This window comes from Salvelinus fontinalis, chromosome 38 (genome assembly GCF_029448725.1).
Source record: "Salvelinus fontinalis isolate EN_2023a chromosome 38, ASM2944872v1, whole genome shotgun sequence".
Lineage (NCBI taxonomy): Eukaryota > Metazoa > Chordata > Actinopteri > Salmoniformes > Salmonidae > Salvelinus > Salvelinus fontinalis.
Genome location: NC_074702.1, coordinates 36,127,386 through 36,153,003, shown reverse-complemented (window position 1 = coordinate 36,153,003; position 25,618 = coordinate 36,127,386). Strand labels below are relative to the sequence as shown.

Here is a 25,618-nt window from a genome sequence, read left to right as displayed (position 1 = left end):
GCTGTTCGGTGTATGGAGTAATCCAAACAACAGATCTCCCCAAATATACAGTATCTATTGTATACTGTACTATGGGGAGTAAAATGTAGATAGGCTGTAAAACAATGATGAATTGTACTGGGGTATCTTATATCGTATTGCTCCTGAGTAAACAGAGACAGAGGAAAGAGATGGATCCAGGTGGGACCGAGCCAAATGTTGTCCTATAATAATAATATTCATTATAGCAGGACACATTTGGCTCGGCCCAAATAGTTCATGGGGTTGAAACACACTCAATGCTGATAATGTGCACTTAAAGATGCACTGTGCTGAAATTGTTCCCCCATTTCCTGGTTGCTAAAATTCTAATAGTTTGCCGATCTACCACTTCTTAGACTTGCTTTCAACGACAATGACAGATCTATAACTCACATTTCTATGTGAATTTGGTCGGGTCGCCCAAAAAGTTAGATATTGCAGCTTTAACACAGTATAAAACACTAAAGATAGATTTTAATGTGATGAAATGCAGTATACTTTCTAGCTTTGGCCAGATGTTCCACCTCTATATAACTTTGAAAACAACAATGGCTAATGTGTTATAAATGCAATAGCACATAGTTCAATCTGATAAAAAGCTGATTATTTTGACTTGCACAGCCATGAGACATGCCATGCATTTCCTTCCAGAGTATAGATATCTGATAAAGCTCTGTTTAGACTAAAACGTCAGGCTTTAATCTTTATATCAACTACTACTATACTGTATGTGTGGAGAACATGCTCTTACTTTCTGAAGCCACTGTGTGTAGTTGTCCATGACGTGCTCCAGGTGTTGGATCCTCTGGCTGCCCAGAGCCGGGGCCAGTCCTGGGAGCTTGGGCTTTATCAGGGGGGCATCTCCCTGTAGAGTGTTCCCCTGGTACTGGCCCTGTCCCTGGCTGGTGCTGGAGCTGCCGACCCCCTCCGCCTCCGTCCAGCACGGCCTGTTCCCACCAGCGTTCTCTGGTAGCAGGAAGGTATAGGTGCAGGATCCGTGCTGGATAGAGTTGTACTGGCGAGCGTTCGTGTTAGTGCTGGCGCTCATGGACCCGCTGCCAGCTATGTCCCCTGGGCCCCTGGGCAGCTCTTCCAGAGACACAGACATACAGCCCGTCAGTAGCAGCAGAAGGGCAGCCAGAACCAGCCAGATCATGTGGCAGCTGGGCTGGCAGGGCAGGATGTACCACGGCATGGCAGCAGGAAACACAGGCTAACGGTCCTTCTTTATTCCTTCCAACTAGACTGTCTGTCTGTCTTCTGTCTCTCTTCACAGCGTGTCTTCCTGTCCTGTCGTCAATCAGACGGTTGGGAGGTAGATCGTCGATCCAGAAAGATGGCTGCTTCCCATCAGTAGGAATGGATGAGAAGTCCTCTCAAGTCTCAGTGTGGAACTCATCCTAATTCATCACCAGTTGTCTTGTTAGTTGTTGCTGCTGGTCCAGATCCAGGCCAGGGATCCACACTACACAGTTGTGTGATGTAGACTACATTGTCAGTCAGTGGAGTGATCTGTGTTGTATCCTCCTCCTCATGGCTGGCTGTATGGAGTGCTGTTCGTTATGTCTGCCTGTCTGTCTGTGAGCTTGGGGTGCTTTAACGGGGGGGGGGGGGGGGGGGCCTGGAACTGGAACGTCCAACTCTGGGCAGGCTCTGTGCCTCCCATACTGAGAGACTGATCGAATGGAATGTGTGAGAGAGAGAGTATGGGTTTGTGTGTTTGAGAGAGAGCGAGAGAGAGAGGTATGAGATTCAGTTCTATTAATATAGTCCTGATTTGAAAACACTTCCACAACACAGGCTTGACTGAATGCCTGGTCCATATATAATGACCCCACAGTCTGTAATTCAGACAGATATCTACCGAGAGCAGGAGATGGGCTCTCAGACACTCTTTATGTACAGTGTCTTCATTTCATCTTCATTTAATCATGCAATCTTATCCAGCTCTCCCTCATAGGAATGTAAAAATCTCCTATATAGAAAATAAAATGTTGTTTCAATGTATGGAAGGAGGATGGTTTTCTGGGGAAATGAGGGCCAACTCTGAGGGCACGCTCTGTCATCTTTAAAAGAACAACCTGCTTTCGCTTTTAAGGTACCCTGATTTGGTACAACAAGCTTTTCTCAAGTTTTTTGTTAGACAGCGTCGGTAAATTACAATGACATCCAGAAAGTCAATTTAAACATGACATGAACAAAATGGAGAACCCAATAGAATCGTGTCACTGAGCAGACACATTTTGTAGCCTACCATTGTTTACTATGGCATGCCAGATTACATATTTACTTGTGAAAAACACAAATTTTTTGAACATGTAAAAGAATGTGAGTTTTTTTCCTAGACCCCTGCTAGACTTCAGGACTGACGAGGAGGTGTAGGAATCAAACTAAATACTCCTGCTAGACTTCAGGACGGAAGAGGAGGTGTAGGAATCAAACTAAAGACTCCTGCTAGACTTCAGGACTGGAGAGGAGGTGTAGGAATCAATCTAAAGACTCCTGCTAGACTTCAGGACTGAAGAGAAGGTGTAGGAATCAAACTAAAGACTCCTGCTAGACTTCAGGACTGAAGAGGAGGTGTAGGAATCAATCTAAAGACTCCTGCTAGACTTCAGGACTGAAGAGGAGGTGTAGGAATCAAACTAAAGACTCCTGCTAGACTTCAGGACTGAAGAGGAGGTGTAGGAATCAATCTAAAGACTCCTGCTAGACTTCAGGACTGAAGAGGAGGTGTAGGAATCAAACTAAAGACTCCTGCTAGACTTCAGGACTGAAGAGGAGGTGTAGAAGGATGGAGCAGAAGCTGATGTTTTCTATGTCCTCATTCTAGTGACCATGCTGGGGTTGTTGTCAGAAAGTTGCTCTTTCACCCATTTGGCTCGTAGACCCTGCTATGCTCCTTACTCTCCTGCCACAGACAGTCACAGTTGAGTCTCAGAGAGGCTCGGCTCTTTCCTCCTCATCGTTTTAGTTCTAGAATGAAACCCTGTGTCACTGAGTTGTATGTGCCAAAGCCAAACTTGTAACTGGACTCCAAGTTCACACTTTAAATGACTCCTGTGTATAAATACAGTACACACATTTGTCTAGAGACCGATAGTGCTGTTTGTTCGACACACTTTCAAGTTAAGTGACAGTGATAATGTTCAAATCAGGGCATTGGTGAGATAGGTGTTGGGCTACTACAGGGGCAGTCAACCCTGTTCCAACCAGGCACCACACTGAGCTACTTCGCTAATTGATCAGTTCAGTGATTGCTAAATTCAACACACCAGGTTGGTTAAATCAAAAACATGAAGCGACAGCGGCACTCCAGGACCAGGGTTGCCTACCCATGAGCTATCACTAAGGGGATCCATGGTGTAGCAATGTAGGTCTACATGAGATGATGAGAAAGGCCTCCCTGCATTGCTATTGTTACAGTAACACAGGCGTTACTAAACTATCATCAGGAGAACAGTGACTGCAGTAACATTGTGTGGACACAGTGTGCAGACTCAGAACACACCAAACACCACCACAAACTATTCTCATGTCCTCCAGGCTTGGCAACCAGTGTGTCTCACTCTGTATAGTTTGTTTTGGAAAGGGTGTGTGTGTTTCACTTGATTGAATGAATCAGACGTTAGATTTAGCGTGAACTATTTGTGAATGAAGTCACCCTTGTTGAGAGGGTCAAATGAAGCAACAAGGAGATGGTGAGAAGTTGTTCATCTCTAAAGGAAGTGTATCATTCAGAATGTAAGTGCTGAAGAGCAGAAAACACTGTGATGGCTTCATATTCCCCTAGTGATGGCTTCATATGTCCCTAGTGATGGCTTCATATATCCCTAGGGATGGCTTCATGTCCCCCTAGTGATGGATTCATAGCCCCCTAGTGATGGCATCATAGCCCCCTAGTGATGGCTTCATATGCCCCTAGTGATGGCTTCATATCTCCCTAGTGATGGCTTCATATCCCCCTAGTGATGGCTTCATATGTCCCTAGGGATGGCTTCATATGCCCCTAGTGATTATTCCATATCTCCCTAGTAATGGCTTCATATCCCCCTAGTGATGGCTTCATATCCCCCTAGTGATGGCTTCATATCCCCCTAGTGATGGCTTCATATCCCCCTAGTGATGGCTTCATATCCCCCTAGTGATGGCTTCATATCCCCCTAGTGATGGCTTCATATGCCCCTAGTGATGGCTTCATATCCCCCTAGTGATGGCTTCATATCCCCATAGGCTGACCAACTGAGAGAAGATTTGAGTCAATACTGTAACTGTCCACTAGATGGTGACCAATTAAGGGAAGCTTAGAGTCAATACTGTAACTGTCCACTAGATGGTGACCAATTTAGGAACGATTAGAGTCAATACGGTAACTGTCCACTAGATGACGATCCAACACCTATTATAATGTAAAGACTTAAGAGGAATGTTGAGCTGAGGACTTCACGGAGAGAAGATAAACAGTAAGATAACTCTTTATAATATATACATATACTATACTTAAAAATACAAGATTATCCTACAATTATTACAGGAAGAAAAACTTCATGAATTTATATACTGAACAAAAATATAAACACAACATGCAACAATTTTACAGTTACAGTTCAAATAAGAAAATCAGTCAATTTAAATAATTTCATTAGGCCCTTATCTATGGATTTCACATGACTGGGTAGGGGCGCAGCCATGGGTGGGAATGGGAGGGCATAGGCCCACCCACTACGGAGCCAGGCCCAGCCAATCAGAATGGGCTTTATTACAGACAGAAATACTCCTCAGTTTCATCAGCTGTCCCGGTGGCTGGTCTCAGACAATCTCGCAGGAAAAGATGCCAGATGTGGAGATCCTGGGTTGGCGTGGTTACACGTGGTCTGCGGTTGTGAGGCCGGTTAGACGTACTGCCCAATTCTCTAAAACAACGTTGGAGGCTGCTTATGGTAGAGAAATTAACATAAAATTATCTGGCAACAGTTCTGGTGGACATTCCTGCAGTCAGCATGCCAATTGCACGCTGTCTCAAAACTTGAGACATCTGTGGCATTGTGTTGTGAGACAAAACTGCACATTTTAGAGTGGCTTTTTGTCCCCATCACAAGGTGCACCTGTGTAATGATTATGCTGTTTAATCAGCTTCTTGATATGCCACACCTGCCAGGAGGATGGATTATCTTGGGAAAGGAGAAATACTAACAGAGATGTAAAGAAATGTGTGCACAACATTTGAGAGAAATAAGCTTTTTGTGTTAATGAAACATTTCTGGGATCTTTTATTTCAGCTCATGAAACATGGGACCAACACTTTACATGTTGCGTTTATATTTCTGTTCAGTATACATCTGCCCTCACAAAGGGGACCCTTCAGGCTTCAACTAATAAAAACAATGTAAAGAAAGAGAGCGCTGATGAATAGTTCAATGCATAGGGGAGGAAGAAAATAGAGAGCGAATAGAAAGAGAGAGTGAAGAGAGAGAGGAGGAAAAAGATGAGTCAGACGCATTAACATATAAAAAGCTTCAGCTCAGGACAATCTAAAGGGATTGTATGGGATATTTGCATAAAGGAGATTAAAGCAGAATATTAAGTCAATATAGAGGCTTCCAACTGGGTACAGATGTCATTTCAACGTCTATTCCAAGTTGGTTCAATGAAATGACATGGACACAATGTTGATTCAACTACAGTGTGTGCCCAGTGGGTTGTATTTCTGACAGGAAAAGATCATTATAGACCCATTGAATTGCACAATTTAGTCTTCAAGAGGCTCCTTAGTTCCTTTTAGACGCAAATCAAATACTTTGTGAGGTGAGCATGACAATACTTTGTGAGGTGAGCATGACAATACTTTGTGAGGTGAGCATGACAATACTTTGTGAGGTGAGCATGACAATACTTTGTGAGGTGAGCATGACAATACTTTGTGAGGTGAGCATGACAATACTTTGTGAGGTGAGCATGACAATACGTTGTGAGGTGAGCATGCCAATACGTTGTGAGGTGAGCATGACAATACTTTGTGAGGTGAGCATGACAATACTTTGTGAGGTGAGCATGACAATACTTTGTGAGGTGAGCATGACAATACTTTGTGAGGTGAGCATGACAATACTTTGTGAGGTGAGCATGACAATACTTTGTGAGGTGAGCATGACAATACTTTGTGAGGTGAGCATGACAATACGTTGTGAGGTGAGCATGACAATACTTTGTGAGGTGAGCATGACAATACTTTGTGAGGTGAGCATGACAATACTTTGTGAGGTGAGCATGACAATACTTTGTGAGGTGAGCATGACAATACTTTATGAGGTGAGCATGACAATACTTTGTCTTATAAAATGGTATTTTGACGTTTAATGCAAAGGGGAGGTGTGGGGAGTAAGCAAAGCAAAGCAGAATGCCATTTAGAAATGCCATTTATCTAGTTTGAACACATTTTCCTTTGTAGTTAATTTCCCACACAGAATTATACTGCACATTCCCAAGCAATGGACATTGGTTATGAGTTGATAATAAGCTTAAGTAATAATGCATAAAAAAATAGTGATTTTATGTAAATTGTTAAACATTGAGCAACTCCAACTGTCAGTTAACTCTGACCACTCACACTACATCAGGAATATGAATAGAACTATTCCCTAGTGGCTCATCAGAATACTCCAGTCACATGTTCCATTCTGCTTACACAAGCAACATGGAACCTACTGCAGCTATGTGCTCACATTGCAGAAAATAAAGCCAGGCATTTTTTTACGTTTTGATTCCTGAGAAACAATTCTCAGCTAACTTCTCAGACATTACACATTGTTCCTCTTTTTCCCAAGAAAGTCCTGCACGCACATAGACACAGACGACACACACACGTTTTGTCCTTCTGACTTTGTGGAGATCTAAAATTGATTTCCATTCACAATCCTATTTTCCCTAACCCTTAACCTAACCCTTAACTTAACCGGTAACCCTAACCCCTAACCCGAACCCTTACCTTAACCCCTGACCCCAATTCTTGCCCTAATAACGGTAAACCCTAAGTTTAAAACAGCCTTTGTCCTCATGGGGACATGGGAAATTCCCCCACTAGCATTTACCTTGTTATACCTTCTAGCCATGGTGGCCAATATAATATTAATAATGATTCAAGTTAGGGTTATGGTAAGGGTAGGGGTTATGGTAAGGGTAGGGTTTAGGGTAGGAGTTAGGGTTAGGTAAGGATAGGGGTTAAGGTTAGGGTTTCGGGTAGGGGTTAGGTAAGGATAGGGGTTAAGGTTGGGGTTTAGGGTAGAGACGTCCCAAGGATTCCAGATAGCACTAACCCCAACGTAATGGGCAACTAGGCATTTTTATACATGACCCTAAGCATGATGGGATGTAAATTGCTTAATTAACTCAGGAACCACAGCTGTGTGGAAGCACCTGCTTTCAATATACTTTGTATCCCTCATTGTCTCAAGTGTTTCCTTTATGTTGGCAATTACCTGTACATCTCTACACGGTGTATGGCTCTGCTACAACCTGGAAAATACAGAACAGCTGAACTGCACAGTAAAGTCACCATATTTCATGGTTAGCTGTAGACTTTCTCTCTCCTTAATCTCTCCCTCTATTTATCTTTTTCCCCATTTCCTTTCTGTAAATGTGATATTGGTACTTTTAGCTGAGCTTGCTGGTCCTGTGCCTAGCACAGCTCCTGGGCAATAAGTGAGTCTCTATTGATGGTTTTCCATTCCGTCAGCTCAGGAGTCCTGATAGAGAGCAACAGCCTACTTTCAATCCAGCCAACAACACTGTCACATCTCATACAGCTACCTGCCTGGCCTTCCTGTCCACAGGTTTATGTCTCTGACCATGTTTCTGTGTCTGTGTCCCAAATGACATCCTATTGGTCCATAATGGGATCTAGAACTTAAAAGGGTTATTTGGCTGTACCTAAAATAGAACCCTTTGAAGAACCCTTTTGGGTTCCATGTAGAACATTACATTACATTTAAGTCATTTAGCAGACGCTCTTATCCAGAGCGTCTGCTAAATGATGAACCCTATGTGGAAAGGGTTCTACCTGGATCCAAAACGGGTTCTTCAAAGGGTTATTTTTTGGGGACAGCCAAAGAACCGTTTAAGGTTCTAGATACTCTCTTAGGGGGGAAAAGTAATATGTAAAATAAAAAAATATATAAAAAACGGTTCTTCAAAGTGGACTGGGCCCTGATCAAAAGTAGTGCACTACATAGTGAATAGGATGCCATTTGAAACTGAGCCCATACCTTACCTCTACACTGACAACACAGGAACTAAAACCAATGGGACAATGTGTACACAATAAAACAGATATTGCTCAGGACTAGATGGAGGCTTGTTTGTAGGGCACTGCATCACAGCCACACAACAGATGGATTGCGGTACAGACACAAACAACAAACCATGCGGTCTGTAAAAGTGTAGACGACTGGAGGGTAGCCTAAACTAAATGCATGCTTTTCAATCGATCGCTGCCCGCACCCGCCCGCCAGACTAACATCACTACTCTGGACGGTTCTGACATAGAATATGTGGACAACTACAAATACCTAGGTGTCTGGCTAGACTGTAAACTCTCCTTCCAGACTCATATTAAACATCTCCAATCCTAAATTAAATCTAGAATCGGCTTCCTATTTCCCAACAAAGCCTCCTTCACTCAGGCTGCCAAACATACCCTTGTTAAACTGACTATACTACCGATCCTCGACTTCGGCGATGTCATTTACAAAATAGCCTCCATCACTACTCAGCAAACTGGATGCAGTCTATCACAGTGCCATCCGTTTTGTCAACAAAGCCCCATATACCACCCACCACTGCGACCTGTATGCTCTCGTTGGCTGGCCCTCGCTACATATTCATCGCCAGACTCACTGGCTCCAGGTCGTCTATAAGTCTTTGCTAGGTAAATCTCTGCCTTATCTCAGCTCACTGGTCACCATAACAACACCCACCCGTAGCACGTGCTCCAGCAGGTATATCTCACTGGTCATAAAAAAAAAAACTACCTTGGCCGCCTTTCCTTCCAGTTCTCTGCTGCTAATGACTGGAACGAATTGCAAAAATCGCTGCAGTTGAAGACTTATATCTCCCTCACTAACTTTAAGCATCAGCTATCTGAGCAGCTTACTGATCGCTGCAACTGTACACAGCCCATCTGTAAATAGCCCATCCAACTACCTACCTCATCCCCATATTGTTTTTATTTACTTTTCTGCTCTTTTGCACACCAGTATTTCTACTTGCACAACATCATCTGCACATCTATCACTCCAGTGTTCATTTGCCAAATTGTAATTACTTCGCTACTATTGCCTATTTATTGCCTTACCTCCTCACGCCATTTGCACACACTGTATATAGACTTTTTCTATTGTGTTATTGACTGTACATTTGTTTATTCCATGTGTAACTCTGTGTTGTTGTTTGTGTCGCACTGCTTTGCTTTATCTTGGCCAAATCGCAGTTGGAAATGAGAACTTGTTCTCAACTGGCCTACTTGTTTAAATAAAGGTGAAATATATATATATATTGTTTAAATAGAGTAAAATACAAATTATATGCGTCCCAAATGGCACCATACTCCCTATATAGTGCACTACTTTTGACCAGAGCTCGATGGGCCTTATGGGCCCTGGTCTAAAGTAGTGCACTATAGTGCCATTTGGGACAGATCCATTGTGTTTCTACCGTTGACAGCAGCCAACACCAGTCGTTTATAAAGCAGTCTTATCTTTGCCCGGGGACTTCTGCTCTTACTTTGTCTCAGTGCTGCTCTGGTGTTTGTTTTCCCAGAGAAGTGAAGAAGCAGTGTTTTTGCTAAACATACTGTATATTATCTCTGGGCCAACAACACAGTAATGAGGCCAGCCTGCATCTAGCTCCCACATCATTGTGGCTTGTGAGGTTACTTGTGGGCTACGTGCTGGAACTAGAATCTTGGGTAAATAAATGAAAATTCCATTATGAACATTCCATCTCAACCTCAGTCTCTCTGTTGGAAACACACAGAACCTTCACCATTTATATGATGCTATTGAATTCCAGAATGTGACCACAGATAATGTGAACACAGATAATGTGACCACAGAAGCTCAATCAAGATAAATAGCATAACCCACTTCCCAAATTGAAAGGGCAATATTGTTCTGAGAAATTCAGCGTCAATGATCTGTTATATGACGAATAACATATACATTGCTTCCTCCCCCCAAAAGAAAACCCCCCGCCTTTTGAACGAACACAACTTTTGCTGTTAAATGATCTCTATGTACTAAAGGTGTTGACTAAGATATGTGCTACAGCTCCAGTTAAACATCACTATTAGAGCAACATCTATTTAACAGGTCAGCGACATAACATCAGTAAACATTATCAGACAGACAATTAGCCCAGACAGACAGTAATATCATCCTTTCACAGTCTTGCTCAGGGTTGCATCAGCGTAGAGATCATTTTTCTTTCTATGAATTATGCAAACCCTTTCAGACAGATCCTTCCAAGGGATGTACGTAACATATACACAGACTGAACTGGTGCTATGATTAAAAGGAAGTGACTGTTAGACATGTCTGTCTGGTCTGTTTACAGTGCAGACATATCAACAAGCCCCAACGTGTTCTCCTAACTCTTGGTTTGTTTCATGTAAACACAAGGCAAAAAGACCCTCATTTCATCATTATTCAGAGCCTTGAAAAGACAGTGGAGAAAGAATTGTATTTATGTTCAATTATATATTGAGTTTCCTTTATCCTTTTAACGTGTTCGTCTTCTGCTTAATGACCCTCGTGACAGAAACATACATGAATTGGGGTCAATCGCATCTAAATTCCAGGCAATTTAGACATGGAGTTGCACTCAAAGGAAGCGGAAGTCCTATGTCCAATTCAACCGACAGGAATGGAATGGATCCCAGCGCTGACATCATTCCAACGGGCACAGGGAAAGTCCTGATGGATTGTTTGTTTTCTACCCTCTCCTTGTGGGGAGGAAAATGCAACCTTTCTGAAAGCACATGGCTATGCATGCCAGGGCTCAACAGGGCATCAGAGTAACACAATCTTTACCCCTGGCTCCAAGTGCCAGTTCTCCACTGAGTTCCTGTGTGTTTCCAGTGAGGGTCTGACATTGATTAATGTAGTGATTAAGAGGACAGAACTAGAACCTTTTCACAAGTAACTTTTACATCCATTCACAGCCACTCCTCATTTAATGTCCTGCTCTTGATGGTTATTTTTTCTGTTCTTCACTGAGTCGGTCTGTGGGCCTGGAGTCTGGGTCTGTTCTCTGATATCTGGCGGTGCTCAGGAGAATTAGATGCAGCTTTAGGATCTTTACCACCATCAGTCACTTCATTTCTGCAGTCCGACTGCGTTGTGCTTTCCTCTTCTGTTCTCCTCTCATCCTACCATGTCAAAACAGCAACGCTTCAGAGACATTATCTGCAGGCCAGCGTCTCCTTTGTAAAGTGCTACTGTAAAACCCCCAAGTCATAACACTCTGGGGGAGGAAAGATAACCTGTCAGATGACTTCTGTAGTAGTTTTTGTGTGAGGTTCAACCTTCAAACTGACTGTTTGCTCCCTGTTCCAATACTTGTATTGTTGTGCAGTATGTTCACTCATGTGGGACCAACTATTTCACCAAATCTGACTGGTTCTACATTTACAATGTTTTTATGACATCATTATTATTACTTTTCTCCCTAATTTCAATCTTGTCTCTTTACTGCAACTCCCCAACAGGAGAGAGGTGCAGGCGGAAACATGACCCGCCTAACTGCCATCCTTAACATCTCTACTGACACTGACCTAAAAATACTGGAGGTGTTTCACTGGCTGTCTGCCCAATGACAATCCTCTCTAGACAATTCCACTCATTCCACAAGCTGGTCTCCATTCCATCCACTAGAGGACTATCCATCTACTTAACAATGCATTTAGGCTCTTAGTTCAACCAGTCCTCTACATATTCTGTTCTACTAGTTAATGAAGGGTAAGATTTAACCAGTCCTCTACATATTCTGTTCTACCAGTTAATGAAGGGTGAGAATTAACCAGTCCTCTACAAATTCTGTTCTACTAGTTAATGGAGGGTGAGATTTAACCAGTCCTCTACATATTCTGTTCTACCAGTTAATGAAGGGTGAGATTTAACCAGTCCTCTACATATTCTGTTCTATCAGTTAATGGAGGGTGAGATTTAACCAGTCCTCTACATATTCTGTTCTATCAGTTAATGGAGGGTGAGATTTAACCAGTCCTCTACATATTCTGTTCTACTAGTTAATGAAGTGTGAGATTTAACCAGTCCTCTACATATTCTGTTCTATCAGTTAATGGAGGGTGAGATTTAACCAGTCCTCTACATATTCTGTTCTATCAGTTAATGGAGGGTGAGATTTAACCAGTCCTCTACATATTCTGTTCTATCAGTTAATGGAGGGTAAGATTTAACCAGTCCTCTACATATTCTGTTGTACCAGTTAATGAAGGGTGAGATTTAACCAGTCCTCTACATATTCTGTTCTACTAGTTAATGGAGGGTGACATTTAACCAGTCCTCTACATATTCTGTTGTACCAGTTAATGAAGGGTAAGATTTAACCAGTCCTCTACATATTCTGTTCTATCAGTTAATGAAGGGTAAGATTTAACCAGTCCTCTACATATTCTGTTCTACTAGTTAATTAATGAAGGGTGAGATTTAACCAGTCCTCTACATATTCTGTTCTACTAGTTAATGGAGGGTGAGATTTAACCAGTCCTCTACATATTCTGTTCTACCAGTTAATGAAGGGTGAGATTTAACCAGTCCTCTACATATTCTGTTCTACTAGTTAATGAAGGGTGAGATTTAACCAGTCCTCTACATATTCTGTTCTATCAGTTAATGAAGGGTGAGATTTAACCAGTCCTCTACATATTCTGTTATATCAGTTAATGGAGGGTGAGATTTAACCAGTCCTCTACATATTCTGTTCTACCAGTTAATGAAGGGTGAGATTTAACCAGTCCTCTACATATTCTGTTCTATCAGTTAATGGAGGGTGAGATTTAACCAGTCCTCTACATATTCTGTTCTATCAGTTAATGGAGGGTGAGATTTAACCAGTCCTCTACATATTCTGTTCTACTAGTTAATGAAGTGTGAGATTTAACCAGTCCTCTACATATTCTGTTCTATCAGTTAATGGAGGGTGAGATTTAACCAGTCCTCTACATATTCTGTTCTATCAGTTAATGGAGGGTGAGATTTAACCAGTCCTCTACATATTCTGTTCTATCAGTTAATGGAGGGTAAGATTTAACCAGTCCTCTACATATTCTGTTGTACCAGTTAATGAAGGGTGAGATTTAACCAGTCCTCTACATATTCTGTTCTACTAGTTAATGGAGGGTGACATTTAACCAGTCCTCTACATATTCTGTTGTACCAGTTAATGAAGGGTAAGATTTAACCAGTCCTCTACATATTCTGTTCTATCAGTTAATGAAGGGTAAGATTTAACCAGTCCTCTACATATTCTGTTCTACTAGTTAATTAATGAAGGGTGAGATTTAACCAGTCCTCTACATATTCTGTTCTACTAGTTAATGGAGGGTGAGATTTAACCAGTCCTCTACATATTCTGTTCTACCAGTTAATGAAGGGTGAGATTTAACCAGTCCTCTACATATTCTGTTCTACTAGTTAATGAAGGGTGAGATTTAACCAGTCCTCTACATATTCTGTTCTACTAGTTAATGAAGGGTGAGATTTAACCAGTCCTCTACATATTCTGTTCTATCAGTTAATGAAGGGTGAGATTTAACCAGTCCTCTACATATTCTGTTATATCAGTTAATGAAGGGTGAGATTTAACCAGTCCTCTACATATTCTGTTCTACTAGTTAATGAAGGGTGAGATTTAACCAGTCCTCTACATATTCTGTTCTACTAGTTAATGAAGGGTAAGATTTAACCAGTCCTCTACATATTCTGTTCTACCAGTTAATGAATGGTAAGATTTAACCAGTCCTCTACATATTCTGTTCTACCAGTTAATGAAGGGTAAGATTTAACCAGTCCTCTACATATTCTGTTCTACCAGTTAATGGAGTGTGAGATTTAACCAGTCCTCTACATATTCTGTTATATCAGTTAATGAAGGGTGAGATTTAACCAGTCCTCTACATATTCTGTTCTACTAGTTAATGAAGGGTGAGATTTAACCAGTTTTTTAATTGGGAATAGGGTCCCATGTGGCTCAGTTGGTAGAGCAAGGTGCTTGCAATGTCATGGTTGTGGGTTCGATTCCCACGTGGGACCAGTATGAAAAAGTATGCACTCACTACTGTAAGTTGCTATGGATAAGAGCATCTACTAAAATGTACATTTAGTATTCTGTTTGACTCATATGCTGCTTTCACTACTTCTCTTCAGGTGGCTTCTATCCTACATAGCTCTATTCAGGTGGCTTCTATCCTACGTAGCTCTATTCAGGTGGCTTCTATCATACGTAGCTCTATTCAGGTGGCATCTATCATACGTAGCTCTATTCAGGTGGCTTCTATCATACGTAGCTCTATTCAGGTGGCTTCTATCCTACGTAGCTCTATTCAGGTGGCTTCTATCCTACGTTGCTCTATTCAGGTGGCTTCTATCCTACATAGCTCTATTCAGGTGGCTTCTATCATACGTAGCTCTATTCAGGTGGCTTCTATCCTACGTAGCTCTATTCAGGTGGCATCTATCCTACGTAGTTCTATTCAGGTGGCTTCTATCCTACGTAGTTCTATTCAGGTGGCTTCTGTCCTACGTAGCTCTATTCAGGTGGCTTCTATAATACGTAGCTCTATTCAGGTGGCTTCTATCATACATAGCTCTATTCAGGTGGCTTCTGTCCTACGTAGCTCTATTCAGGTGGCTTCTATCATATGTTGCTCTATTCAGGTGGCTTCTATCCTACGTAGCTCTATTCAGGTGGCTTCTATCCTACGTAGCTCTCTTCAGGTGGCTTCTATCATACGTAGCTCTATTCAGATGGCTTCTATCATACGTAGCTCTATTCAGGTGGCTTCTATCATACGTAGCTCTATTCAGGTGGCTTCTATCCTACATAGCTCTATTCAGGTGGCTTCTGTACTACGTAGCTCTATTCAAGTGGCTTCTATCATATGTAGCTCTATTCAGGTGGCTTCTGTCCTACGTAGCTCTATTCAGGTGGCTTCTATCATACGTAGCTCTATTCAGGTGGCTTCTATCCTACGTAGCTCTATGCAGGTGCCTTCTGTCCTACGTAGCTCTATTCAGGTGCCTTCTGTCCTACGTAGCTCTATTCAAGTGGCTTCTATCATATGTAGCTCTATTCAGGTGGCTTCTATCCTACGTAGCTCTCCAAGGCACATAATCTGGTGTGCAAAGGGTAAGGTATCGATATCTAAAGGCTGAAGGTTAAATAGAGAGGGAGTACAAAACTCTATCCTGGATGAGAATAATGAAAGCTAAGCACTAGTATGTACTTGACTAGAGGCTACGTACAGTTGGACAACAATACATTTTATTGTTTTGTTTCTGGACAGATCAATTAAATATGATAACTAATGTTCTAATAAAAGAACCCACTTGACCAGGGTCTTTCCCCCACATGGCCTTATTGCTGTGATTAATCAACAGGATGATCTGAAAGCCTTAGGGTTTAACAGGAGACCTAGCCCTCTACTAACTAACACGCCAGGAGGCTTCTTCGCCTCCTAGCTTCCCTATTACACAACATGGAAATGCAATGTGTTAGCCAGAAGTACACAGTGTGTCTGTATACAAAATGTCACCTTATTCCCTATATAGTGCACTAGTGTACTATATAGGGAATAGGGTGCAATTAGTGAATCAACCTGAGTGTGAGTCAGTGTGAGTGGGTCGCCTCTGTTTTCACAAGCACTCCCTCTGGTTGACTGACAAATCCTGACATCACTGGTGGTGCTGACATGCTCTAACTGGAGTAAAAGCTTCCAGCTGCTCTCCTCTCGCTAGGTCCACTCCAAATACCTTTCCCCTGACTAGCTAGGGAGATAAGCTTCCATGCCCGAAGCATGCTCATTGTTTACGGCAGGGGTGTCAAACTCATTTTGCCCCGGGGGCCGCATTTGGTCTTCAACAAGGTCCGGAGGGCCGCACTGAACGTGTTATATTTCCTCAACGTCAAAATTTGCAGAAAAAAGTTTTTGAATTTCCGATGCTCCCCGACTGTTTAGCTTCCATTTGGATGATTATCAGTGAGCTGGACACAGTCAATATACTGTATGAATGTAGTGATTATCAGTGAGCTGGACACAGTCAAGATACTGTATGAATGTATTGATTATCAGTGAGCTGGACACAGTCAAGATACTGTATGAATGTATTGATTATCAGTGAGCTGGACACAGTCAGGATACTGTATGAATGTAGTGATTATCAGTGAGCTGGACACAGTCAAGATACTGTATGAATGTAGTGATTATCAGTGAGCTGGACACAGTCAAGATACTGTATGAATGTAGTGATTATCAGTGAGCTGGACACAGTCAGGATACTGTATGAATGTAGTGATTATCAGTGAGCTGGACACAGTCAAGATACTGTATGAATGTAGTGATTATCAGTGAGCTGGACACAGTCAGGATACTGTATGAATGTAGTGATTATCAGTGAGCTGGACACAGTCAAGATACTGTATGAATGTATTGATTATCAGTGAGCTGGACACAGTCAAGATACTGTATGAATGTATTGATTATCAGTGAGCTGGACACAGTCAGGATACTGTATGAATGTAGTGATTATCAGTGAGCTGGACACAGTCAAGATACTGTATGAATGTAGTGATTATCAGTGAGCTGGACACAGTCAAGATACTGTATGAATGTATTGATTATCAGTGAGCTGGACACAGTCAAGATACTGTATGAATGTAGTGATTATCAGTGAGCTGGACACAGTCAGGATACTGTATGAATGTAGTGATTATCAGTGAGCTGGACACAGTCAGGATACTGTATGAATGTAGTGATTATCAGTGAGCTGGACACAGTCAAGATACTGTATGAATGTAGTGATTATCAGTGAGCTGGACACAGTCAAGATACTGTATGAATGTATTGATTATCAGTGAGCTGGACACAGTCAGGATACTGTATGAATGTAGTGATTATCAGTGAGCTGGACACAGTCAAGATACTGTATGAATGTATTGATTATCAGTGAGCTGGACACAGTCAAGATACTGTATATGAATGTAGTGATTATCAGTGAGCTGGACACAGTCAAGATACTGTATGAATGTAGTGATTATCAGTCAGCTGGACACAGTCAGGATACTGTATGAATGTAGTGATTATCAGTGAGCTGGACACAATCAAGATACTGTATGAATGTAGCTCTATTATCATGTATACACATTCCATTTGGTTTTAGTAATTTTAAAGTATATTGAGTTCGTTTTTATTTTTACCCAATGCATGTTTGACACCCCTGGTTTACGACTTTGTCGCAATCTCTCATGCGTCCCAAATGGCACCCTATTCCCTATATAGTGCACTACATAGGGAACAGGGTGCTATTTTGGACAGCCCCTCTGTTTGGTAAAAATGTTTATAACTGAATTAGCGGTAGGTGTATTACTGACACTGACCATAAACAGTCGTCTCTATAGATCTACATCATATACAGAAGAACGGTTCTGAAATGTCTGGCTCATGTTCAGTCAACATGGAGATTAGTTCTTCCAAGTCTTTGGTTTCCTTTGTAGAATAAGCCAGATAATGCTAGTGCTTTCATGACTGCTTTCATGGGGTCCTGGTCTGGTCTGGAGCTGCCAAGATGTAGTAATAACCGGAAGAGAAGAGTGGAGGAGTAGAGGAAGAGAGGAGGAGAGGAGGAGAGGAAGAGAGGAAGAGGAGGAAAGGAAGAGAGGAGAGGAAGAGAAGAGGAGAGGAAGAGCTGTATGAGGGGTTGTGTTACTCTCTGAAGGGAACAAACACTGGTCTACTAGGCTGATACCACAGGATGTTCTCCACATGAGAGGAACATTATAGTGGAGAGAGACAGCAAGACGCCACCAGACAACAACGACGTCTTGATATATTGCATGTGTAATGGCTAGAGAATATTCCACTGATGAGTGTTTTAAAGTTGTCATAGAAATAAGACCTATTTTGATAGAAATTAAAAAGCACAATTTGTTGTTTCACTTAGCTCACCTACACACAGTGACATCAAATGCAATGTACAAGGTATCTATAAAGAGAGTAATACTGACCTTTCTGCTACCCTGTGTGGACCAATAAAATACCTCCAGAGACATGTTGAGTGACCTCCCTAGTATTAAGACGTCAAACTGAAGCCACAGTGTTCAATATCATTTCCCCTGGGTCATAGTCTTCACTATAAGATGGTGATCTTGTAAAGGTGTTTGCTGTGTCTGTAAGCAGGAAGTGGTGTACGATAGAGGAATGGGAGTCCCATCACAGCTGGATATCCTCTCCTATCTAGAACAGATCCATCAGCGGGCTCAACGTTAGGAGCACACTGCAGGGCTCTCCCAGCACGACGCCTCAAACATTCCCCATACTCATTAAAATGTACTATTTGATGCCTGGCGGTTATGTGACTTGAAGAGAAAAAGAGGAGAGAGGAGAGAGAAAGAGAGAAGTCTGGTACCAATGCTAACCAGGGTTGGCCCGGCTGGGGACACTGAACAAAGTAAAAATGTTAACACATACCGTATACAGACAGAACTAAATAAATACATCTGTCTCCATCTCCTACATGGATTGATGGACTAAAATGAATGAATTGCCCCCTGACATCTATAATAGTCTGGTCTGGTGAGAGGAGAGACATCTATAATATTCTGGTCTAGTGAGAAGAGAGACATCTATAATAGTCTGGTCTGGTGAGAGGAGAGGAGAGACATCTATAATAGTCTGGTCTGGTGAGAAGAGAGACATCTATAATAGTCTGGTCTGGTGAGAGGAGAGACATCTAGAATAGTCTGGTCTGGTGAGAGGAGAGACATCTATAATAGTCTGGTCTGGTGAGAGGAGAGACATCTATAATAGTCTGGTTTGGTGAGAGGAGAGACATCTAGAATAGTCTGGTCTGGTGAGAGGAGAGACATCTATAATAGTCTGGTTTGGTGAGAGGAGAGACATCTAGAATAGTCTGGTCTGGTGAGAGGAGAGACATCTAGAATAGTCTGGTCTGGTGAGAGGAGAGACATCTATAATAGTCTGGTCTAGTGAGAGGAGAGACATCTAGAATAGTCTGGTTTGGTGAGAGGAGAGACATCTATAATAGTCTGGTTTGGTGAGAGGAGAGACATCTATAATAGTCTGGTCTGGTGAGAGGAGAGACATCTATAATAGTCTGGTCTGGTGAGAGGAGAGACATCTATAATAGTCTGGTCTGGTGAGAGGAGAGACATCTATAATAGTCTGGTCTGGTGAGAGGAGAGACATCTATAATAGTCTGGTCTGGTGAGAAGAGAGACATCTATAATAGTCTGGTCTAGTGAGAAGAGAGACATCTATAATAGTCTGGTCTGGTGAGAGGAGAGACATCTATAATAGTCTGGTCTGGTGAGAGGAGAGGAGAGACATCTATAATAGTCTGGTCTGGTGAGAAGAGAGACATCTATAATAGTCTGGTCTAGTGAGAAGAGAGACATCTATAATAGTCTGGTCTGGTGAGAGGAGAGGAGAGACATCTATAATAGTCTGGTCTGGTGAGAAGAGAGACATCTATAATAGTCTGGTCTAGTGAGAAGAGAGACATCTATAATAGTCTGGTCTGGTGAGAGGAGAGGAGAGACATCTATAATAGTCTGGTCTGGTGAGAAGAGAGACATCTATAATAGTCTGGTCTGGTGAGAGGAGAGACATCTATAATAGTCTGGTCTGGTGAGAGGAGAGACATCTATAATAGTCTGGTCTGGTGAGAGGAGAGACATCTATAATAGTCTGGTCTGGTGAGAGGAGAGACATCTATAATAGTCTGGTCTGGTGAGAGGAGAGGAGAGACATCTATAATAGTCTGGTCTGGTGAGAAGAGAGGAGAGACATCTATAATAGTCTGGTTTGGTGAGAGGAGAGACATCTATAATAGTCTGGTCTGGTGAGAGGAGAGACATCTATAATAGTCTGGTCTGGTGAGAGGAGAGACATCTATAATAGTCTGGTCTGGTGAGAGGAGAGACATCTATAATAGTCTGGTCTGGTGAGAGGAGAGGAGAGACATCTATAATAGTCTGGTCTGGTGAGAGGAGAGACATCTATAATAGTCTGGTCTGGTGAGAGGAGAGACATCTATAATAGCCTGGTCTGGTGAGAGGAGAGACATCTATAATAGTCTGGTCTGGTGAGAGGAGAGACATCTATAATAGTCTGGTCTGGTGAGAGGAGAGACATCTATAATAGTCTGGTCTGGTGAGAGGAGAGACATCTATAATAGTCTGGTTTGGTGAGAGGAGAGACATCTATAATAGTCTGGTTTGGTGAGAGGAGAGACATCTATAATAATCTGGTTGCCCCACAAATCACCCTGATAAGGAAATCAGTAAATTGAAATAAATGAATTAGGCCCTAATCTATGGATTTCACATGACTGGGAATACACATATGCATTTGCTGGTCAGATAATTTTTTGTATTTTAATGGATCAGAAAACCAGCCAGCTTCTGGTGTGACCACCATTTGCCTCATGCAGTGCAACATGTCCTTTACATAGAGTTGATCAGGCTGTTGATTGTGGCCTGTGGAATGTTGTCCCACTCCTCTTCAATGTCTGTGTGGAGTTGGTGGGTACTGGAACACGCTGTCTGTCGTACACGTCGATCCAGAGAATCCCAAATATGCTCAATGGGTGACTTGTCTGGTGAGTAAACAGGCCATGGAAGAACTAGGACATTTTCAGCTTCCAAGAATTGTGTACAGATCCTTGCGAGATGGGGCCGTGCATTATCATGCTGGAACGTGATGGCGGAAGATGAATTATACAATGGGCCTCAGGATCTCGTCACAGGATCTCTGTGTATTCAAATTGCCATCGATAAAATGCATTTAAGTCCGTTGTCCATAGCTTATGCATACCCATACCATAACCCCACCTCCACCATGAGGCACTCTGTTCACAAACCGCTCGCTCACACCACGCCATAGACACCATCTTCCCGGTACAGTTGAAACCAGGAATCCTCTGTGAAGAGCACACTTCTCCAGCATGCCAGTGGCCATCAAAGGTGAGCATTTGCCCACTGAAGTCAATTACTATTTATTGCCTTACCTCTCTTATCCTACCTCATTTGCACATGCTGTATATAGATTTTTATACTGTATTATTGATTGTATATTTGTTTATTCCATGTGTAACTCTGTGTTGTTGTATGTGTCGAACTACTTTGCTTTATCTTGGCCAGGTCGCAGTTGCAAATGAGAACTTGTTTTCAACTAGCCTACCTGGTTAAATAAAGGTGAAATAAAAATAAATAAAATAAAAATGACTCCGAACTGCAGTCAGGTCAAGACTGTGGGGGGAACGAGCACGCAGATGAGCTTCCCTGAGACGGTTTCTGACAGTTTGTGCAGAAATTCTTCGTTTGTGCAAACACAGTTTCATCAGCTGTCCGGGTCTCAGACGATCCCGCAGGAGAAGCCGGGTGTGGAGGGTCCTGGGTTGGCGTGGTTACACGTGGTCTGCGGTTGTGAGGCCGGTTGAACATACTGCCAAATTCTCTAAGATGACGACAGAGGCAGCTTATGGTAGAGAAATAAAGATGACATTCTCTGGCAACAGCTCTGGTCGACATTCCTGCAGTCAGCAAGCCAATTGCACGCTCCCTCAAAAATGGAGACATCTGTGACATTGTGTTGTGACACAAAACAGCACATTTTAGAGTGGCCTTTTATTGTCCCCAGCACAAGGTGCACCTGTGTAATGATCATGCGGTTTAAATCAGCTTCTTGATATGCCATACCTGTCAGGTGGATGGATTTTCTTGGCAAAGGAGAAATGCTCACTAAAAGGGTTGGTAACAAATTTGTGCACAAATATGAGATGAGCTTTTTGTGTATATGGTACAATTCAGGGATCTTTCATTTCAGCTCATAAAACATGGGACCAAGACTTCACATGTTTATATTTTTGTTCAGTATAGAATAGCCTGGTCTGGTAAGAAGAGGGAAGTCATAAAGATATCACCTTGTAAACCAGGTTTATCCTGTCTGTCACCAGGCCAGTCTGGCACCAGACCCCCATCACTTCCTGTGTCTAAACTTCCCAAGCTCGGAAAAAACTAAGTGCCTGACCAGCACACGAATGTTGAATTTCCAAATTGGTCAAAATTAGGTTAAGGTTAGGTTAAAGGTCAAGTTTTAGATTTGGTCTAATTGGGCTGTTTGCCAGAAAATTCCCCTTTAGTCTCTTCCATCTATGAATGAGACAGTCAAAATACACGTGCACCACGGTCTAAGAAAAGCACAGCTTTATTGGCAGATTAGACATAATGACGGTCAACATGAAACATGCAGTACATATGTGTTCATTATAAAAGTAATTGACTGGAAATAATATGCGATAAATACTTAATTCCATTTTGTACATTGTGTGGTTTATACACACAATTAATTATTCTTTAGCCACTTACCCAGAGTAGAGTATAATTTCACAGAGAGGTTACTGCAGGAAGCCCTTCTGGAGGACAAACAACATAAAAACATACTATCACTCAAAAATAAATGCTCAGTAAAGCATTTTTATGGCCCCATATTCCCTACAGTGCATTCTTCTCCCAAAGCTATACAAGGGATAGGGTGCCGTTTGGGATGCAGTCCTAGTGGACTACCTGGGCAGCATCTCCTCCAGGTCAGCCACTACGTAGGCCACCACCGCCCACAGGGCCGAACACAGGTTCATTTCTATGGGGCTCTGAACAGACATGGTGTCCCCGTTGGTGTGGTGGAACCAGAACTATCTACTGTCTGCAGCGTGCAGGCTGGCTCCTGGAGCACAGACAGAACCGCTAAGGAGTCACTTACATAAATGTATTAACTATGGTTGGTTGGTTGGTTGGTGTGTGTCTCAGTCCTTGAACGTACCATTATGACTGATTAAATGTGCAGTGCATACTGTATTCTCACCATGATCACTGTTGACAGAGCTAAACCCAGAGTTCATTACAAACCCATTATGTTATGCTTTCCCATTTCTTTTGCAAGTGAATGCAAGTAGTAGCAGGGGAACCAGAGCAGTAGAAGTGCATCTGGTAGCAGTTAGCGTTTAGCTTGGCAATCAGGTCCCTGTACAGTTTCCATTTGGAAACAGCACGATGCAGCAGCCCTTCCTGACACTAACATTCCCAAGGTACTGCTAGGAAGAGATCTAATGTTCTGTTGAACATCTAGCTTTCTGTCTTGTATTCTACCTGATAGAGAGACTGTTAAACATCTAGCTTTCTGTCTTGTATTCTACCTGATAGAGAGACTGTTAAACATCTAGCTTTCTGTCTTGTATTCTACCTGACAGAGAGACTGTTAAACATCTAGCTTTCTGTCTTGTATTCTACCTGACAGAGAGACTGTTAAACATCTAGCTTTCTGTCTTGTATTCTACCTGACAGAGAGACTGTTAAACATCTAGCTTTCTGTCTTGTATTCTACCTGATAGAGAGACTTATGTCCTGTTAAACATCTAGCTTTCTGTCTTGTATTCTTCCTGATAGAGAGACTGTTAAACATCTAGCTTTCTGTCTTGTATTCTACCTGACAGAGAGACTTATGTCCTGTTAAACATCTAGCTTTCTGTCTTGTATTCTACCTGATAGAGAGACTGTTAAACATCTAGCTTTCTGTCTTGTATTCTACCTGACAGAGAGACTGTTAAACATCTAGCTTTCTGTCTTGTATTCTTCCTGACAGAGAGACTGTTAAACATCTAGCTTTCTGTCTTGTATTCTACCTGACAGAGAGACTGTTAAACATCTAGCTTTCTGTCTTGTATTCTTCCTGATAGAGAGACTGTTAAACATCTAGCTTTCTGTCTTGTATTCTACCTGACAGAGAGACTTATGTCCTGTTAAACATCTAGCTTTCTGTCTTGTATTCTACCTGATAGAGAGACTGTTAAACATCTAGCTTTCTGTCTTGTATTCTACCTGACAGAGAGACTGTTAAACATCTAGCTTTCTGTCTTGTATTCTACCTGACAGAGAGACTGTTAAACATCTAGCTTTCTGTCTTGTATTCTTCCTGACAGAGAGACTGTTAAACATCTAGCTTTCTGTCTTGTATTCTACCTGACAGAGAGACTGTTAAACATCTAGCTTTCTGTCTTGTATTCTACCTGACAGAGAGACTGTTAAACATCTAGCTTTCTGTCTTGTATTCTTCCTGACAGAGAGAGACTAATGTCCTGTTAAACATCTAGCTTTCTGTCTTGTATTCTACCTGATAGAGAGACTGTTAAACATCTAGCTTTCTGTCTTGTATTCTACCTGATAGAGAGACTGTTAAACATCTAGCTTTCTGTCTTGTATTCTACCTGACAGAGAGACTGTTAAACATCTAGCTTTCTATCTTGTATTCTACCTGACAGAGAGACTGTTAAACATCTAGCTTTCTGTCTTGTATTCTACCTGACAGAGAGACTGTTAAACATCTAGCTTTCTGTCTTGTATTCTTCCTGACAGAGAGACTGTTAAACATCTAGCTTTCTGTCTTGTATTCTTCCTGACAGAGAGACTGTTAAACATCTAGCTTTCTGTCTTGTATTCTACCTGACAGAGAGACTGTTAAACATCTAGCTTTCTATCTTGTATTCTACCTGACAGAGAGACTGTTAAACATCTAGCTTTCTGTCTTGTATTCTACCTGACAGAGAGACTGTTAAACATCTAGCTTTCTGTCTTGTATTCTACCTGACAGAGACTGTTAAACATCTAGCTTTCTGTCTTGTATTCTACCTGACAGAGAGACTGTTAAACATCTAGCTTTCTGTCTTGTATTCTTCCTGACAGAGAGAGACTAATGTCCTGTTAAACATCTAGCTTTCTGTCTTGTATTCTACCTGATAGAGACTGTTAAACATCTAGCTTTCTGTCTTGTATTCTACCTGACAGAGAGACTGTTAAACATCTAGCTTTCTGTCTTGTATTCTACCTGACAGAGAGACTGTTAAACATCTAGCTTTCTGTCTTGTATTCTACCTGACAGAGAGACTGTTAAACATCTAGCTTTCTGTCTTGTATTCTTCCTGACAGAGAGAGACTAATGTCCTGTTAAACATCTAGCTTTCTGTCTTGTATTCTACCTGATAGAGACTGTTAAACATCTAGCTTTCTGTCTTGTATTCTACCTGACAGAGAGACTGTTAAACATCTAGCTTTCTGTCTTGTATTCTTCCTGACAGAGAGACTGTTAAACATCTAGCTTTCTGTCTTGTATTCTACCTGACAGAGAGACTGTTAAACATCTAGCTTTCTGTCTTGTATTCTACCTGACAGAGAGACTGTTAAACATCTAGCTTTCTGTCTTGTATTCTACCTGACAGAGAGACTGTTAAACATC

General features: G+C 41.9%; 1 protein-coding gene across 5 annotated transcripts in view; it reads right to left on the bottom strand.

Annotated features, from left to right (window-relative positions):
• The window catches only part of LOC129837658 (angiopoietin-1-like), an 86,368-nt gene that overhangs the window by 20,436 nt on the left and 40,314 nt on the right, over positions 1-25,618 (bottom strand). Inside the window, exon 1 of one of the 5 annotated variants that reach the window (XM_055903991.1) lies at positions 773-1,617. The exons of the other annotated variants lie outside the window; for them this stretch is intronic. Coding sequence (XP_055759966.1) covers positions 773-1,216 — 444 coding nt within the window. The 5' untranslated portion in view covers positions 1,217-1,617. Of the gene's footprint in view, positions 1-772; positions 1,618-25,618 lie in introns of those variants that run through there. 5 annotated transcript variants of the gene reach the window in all.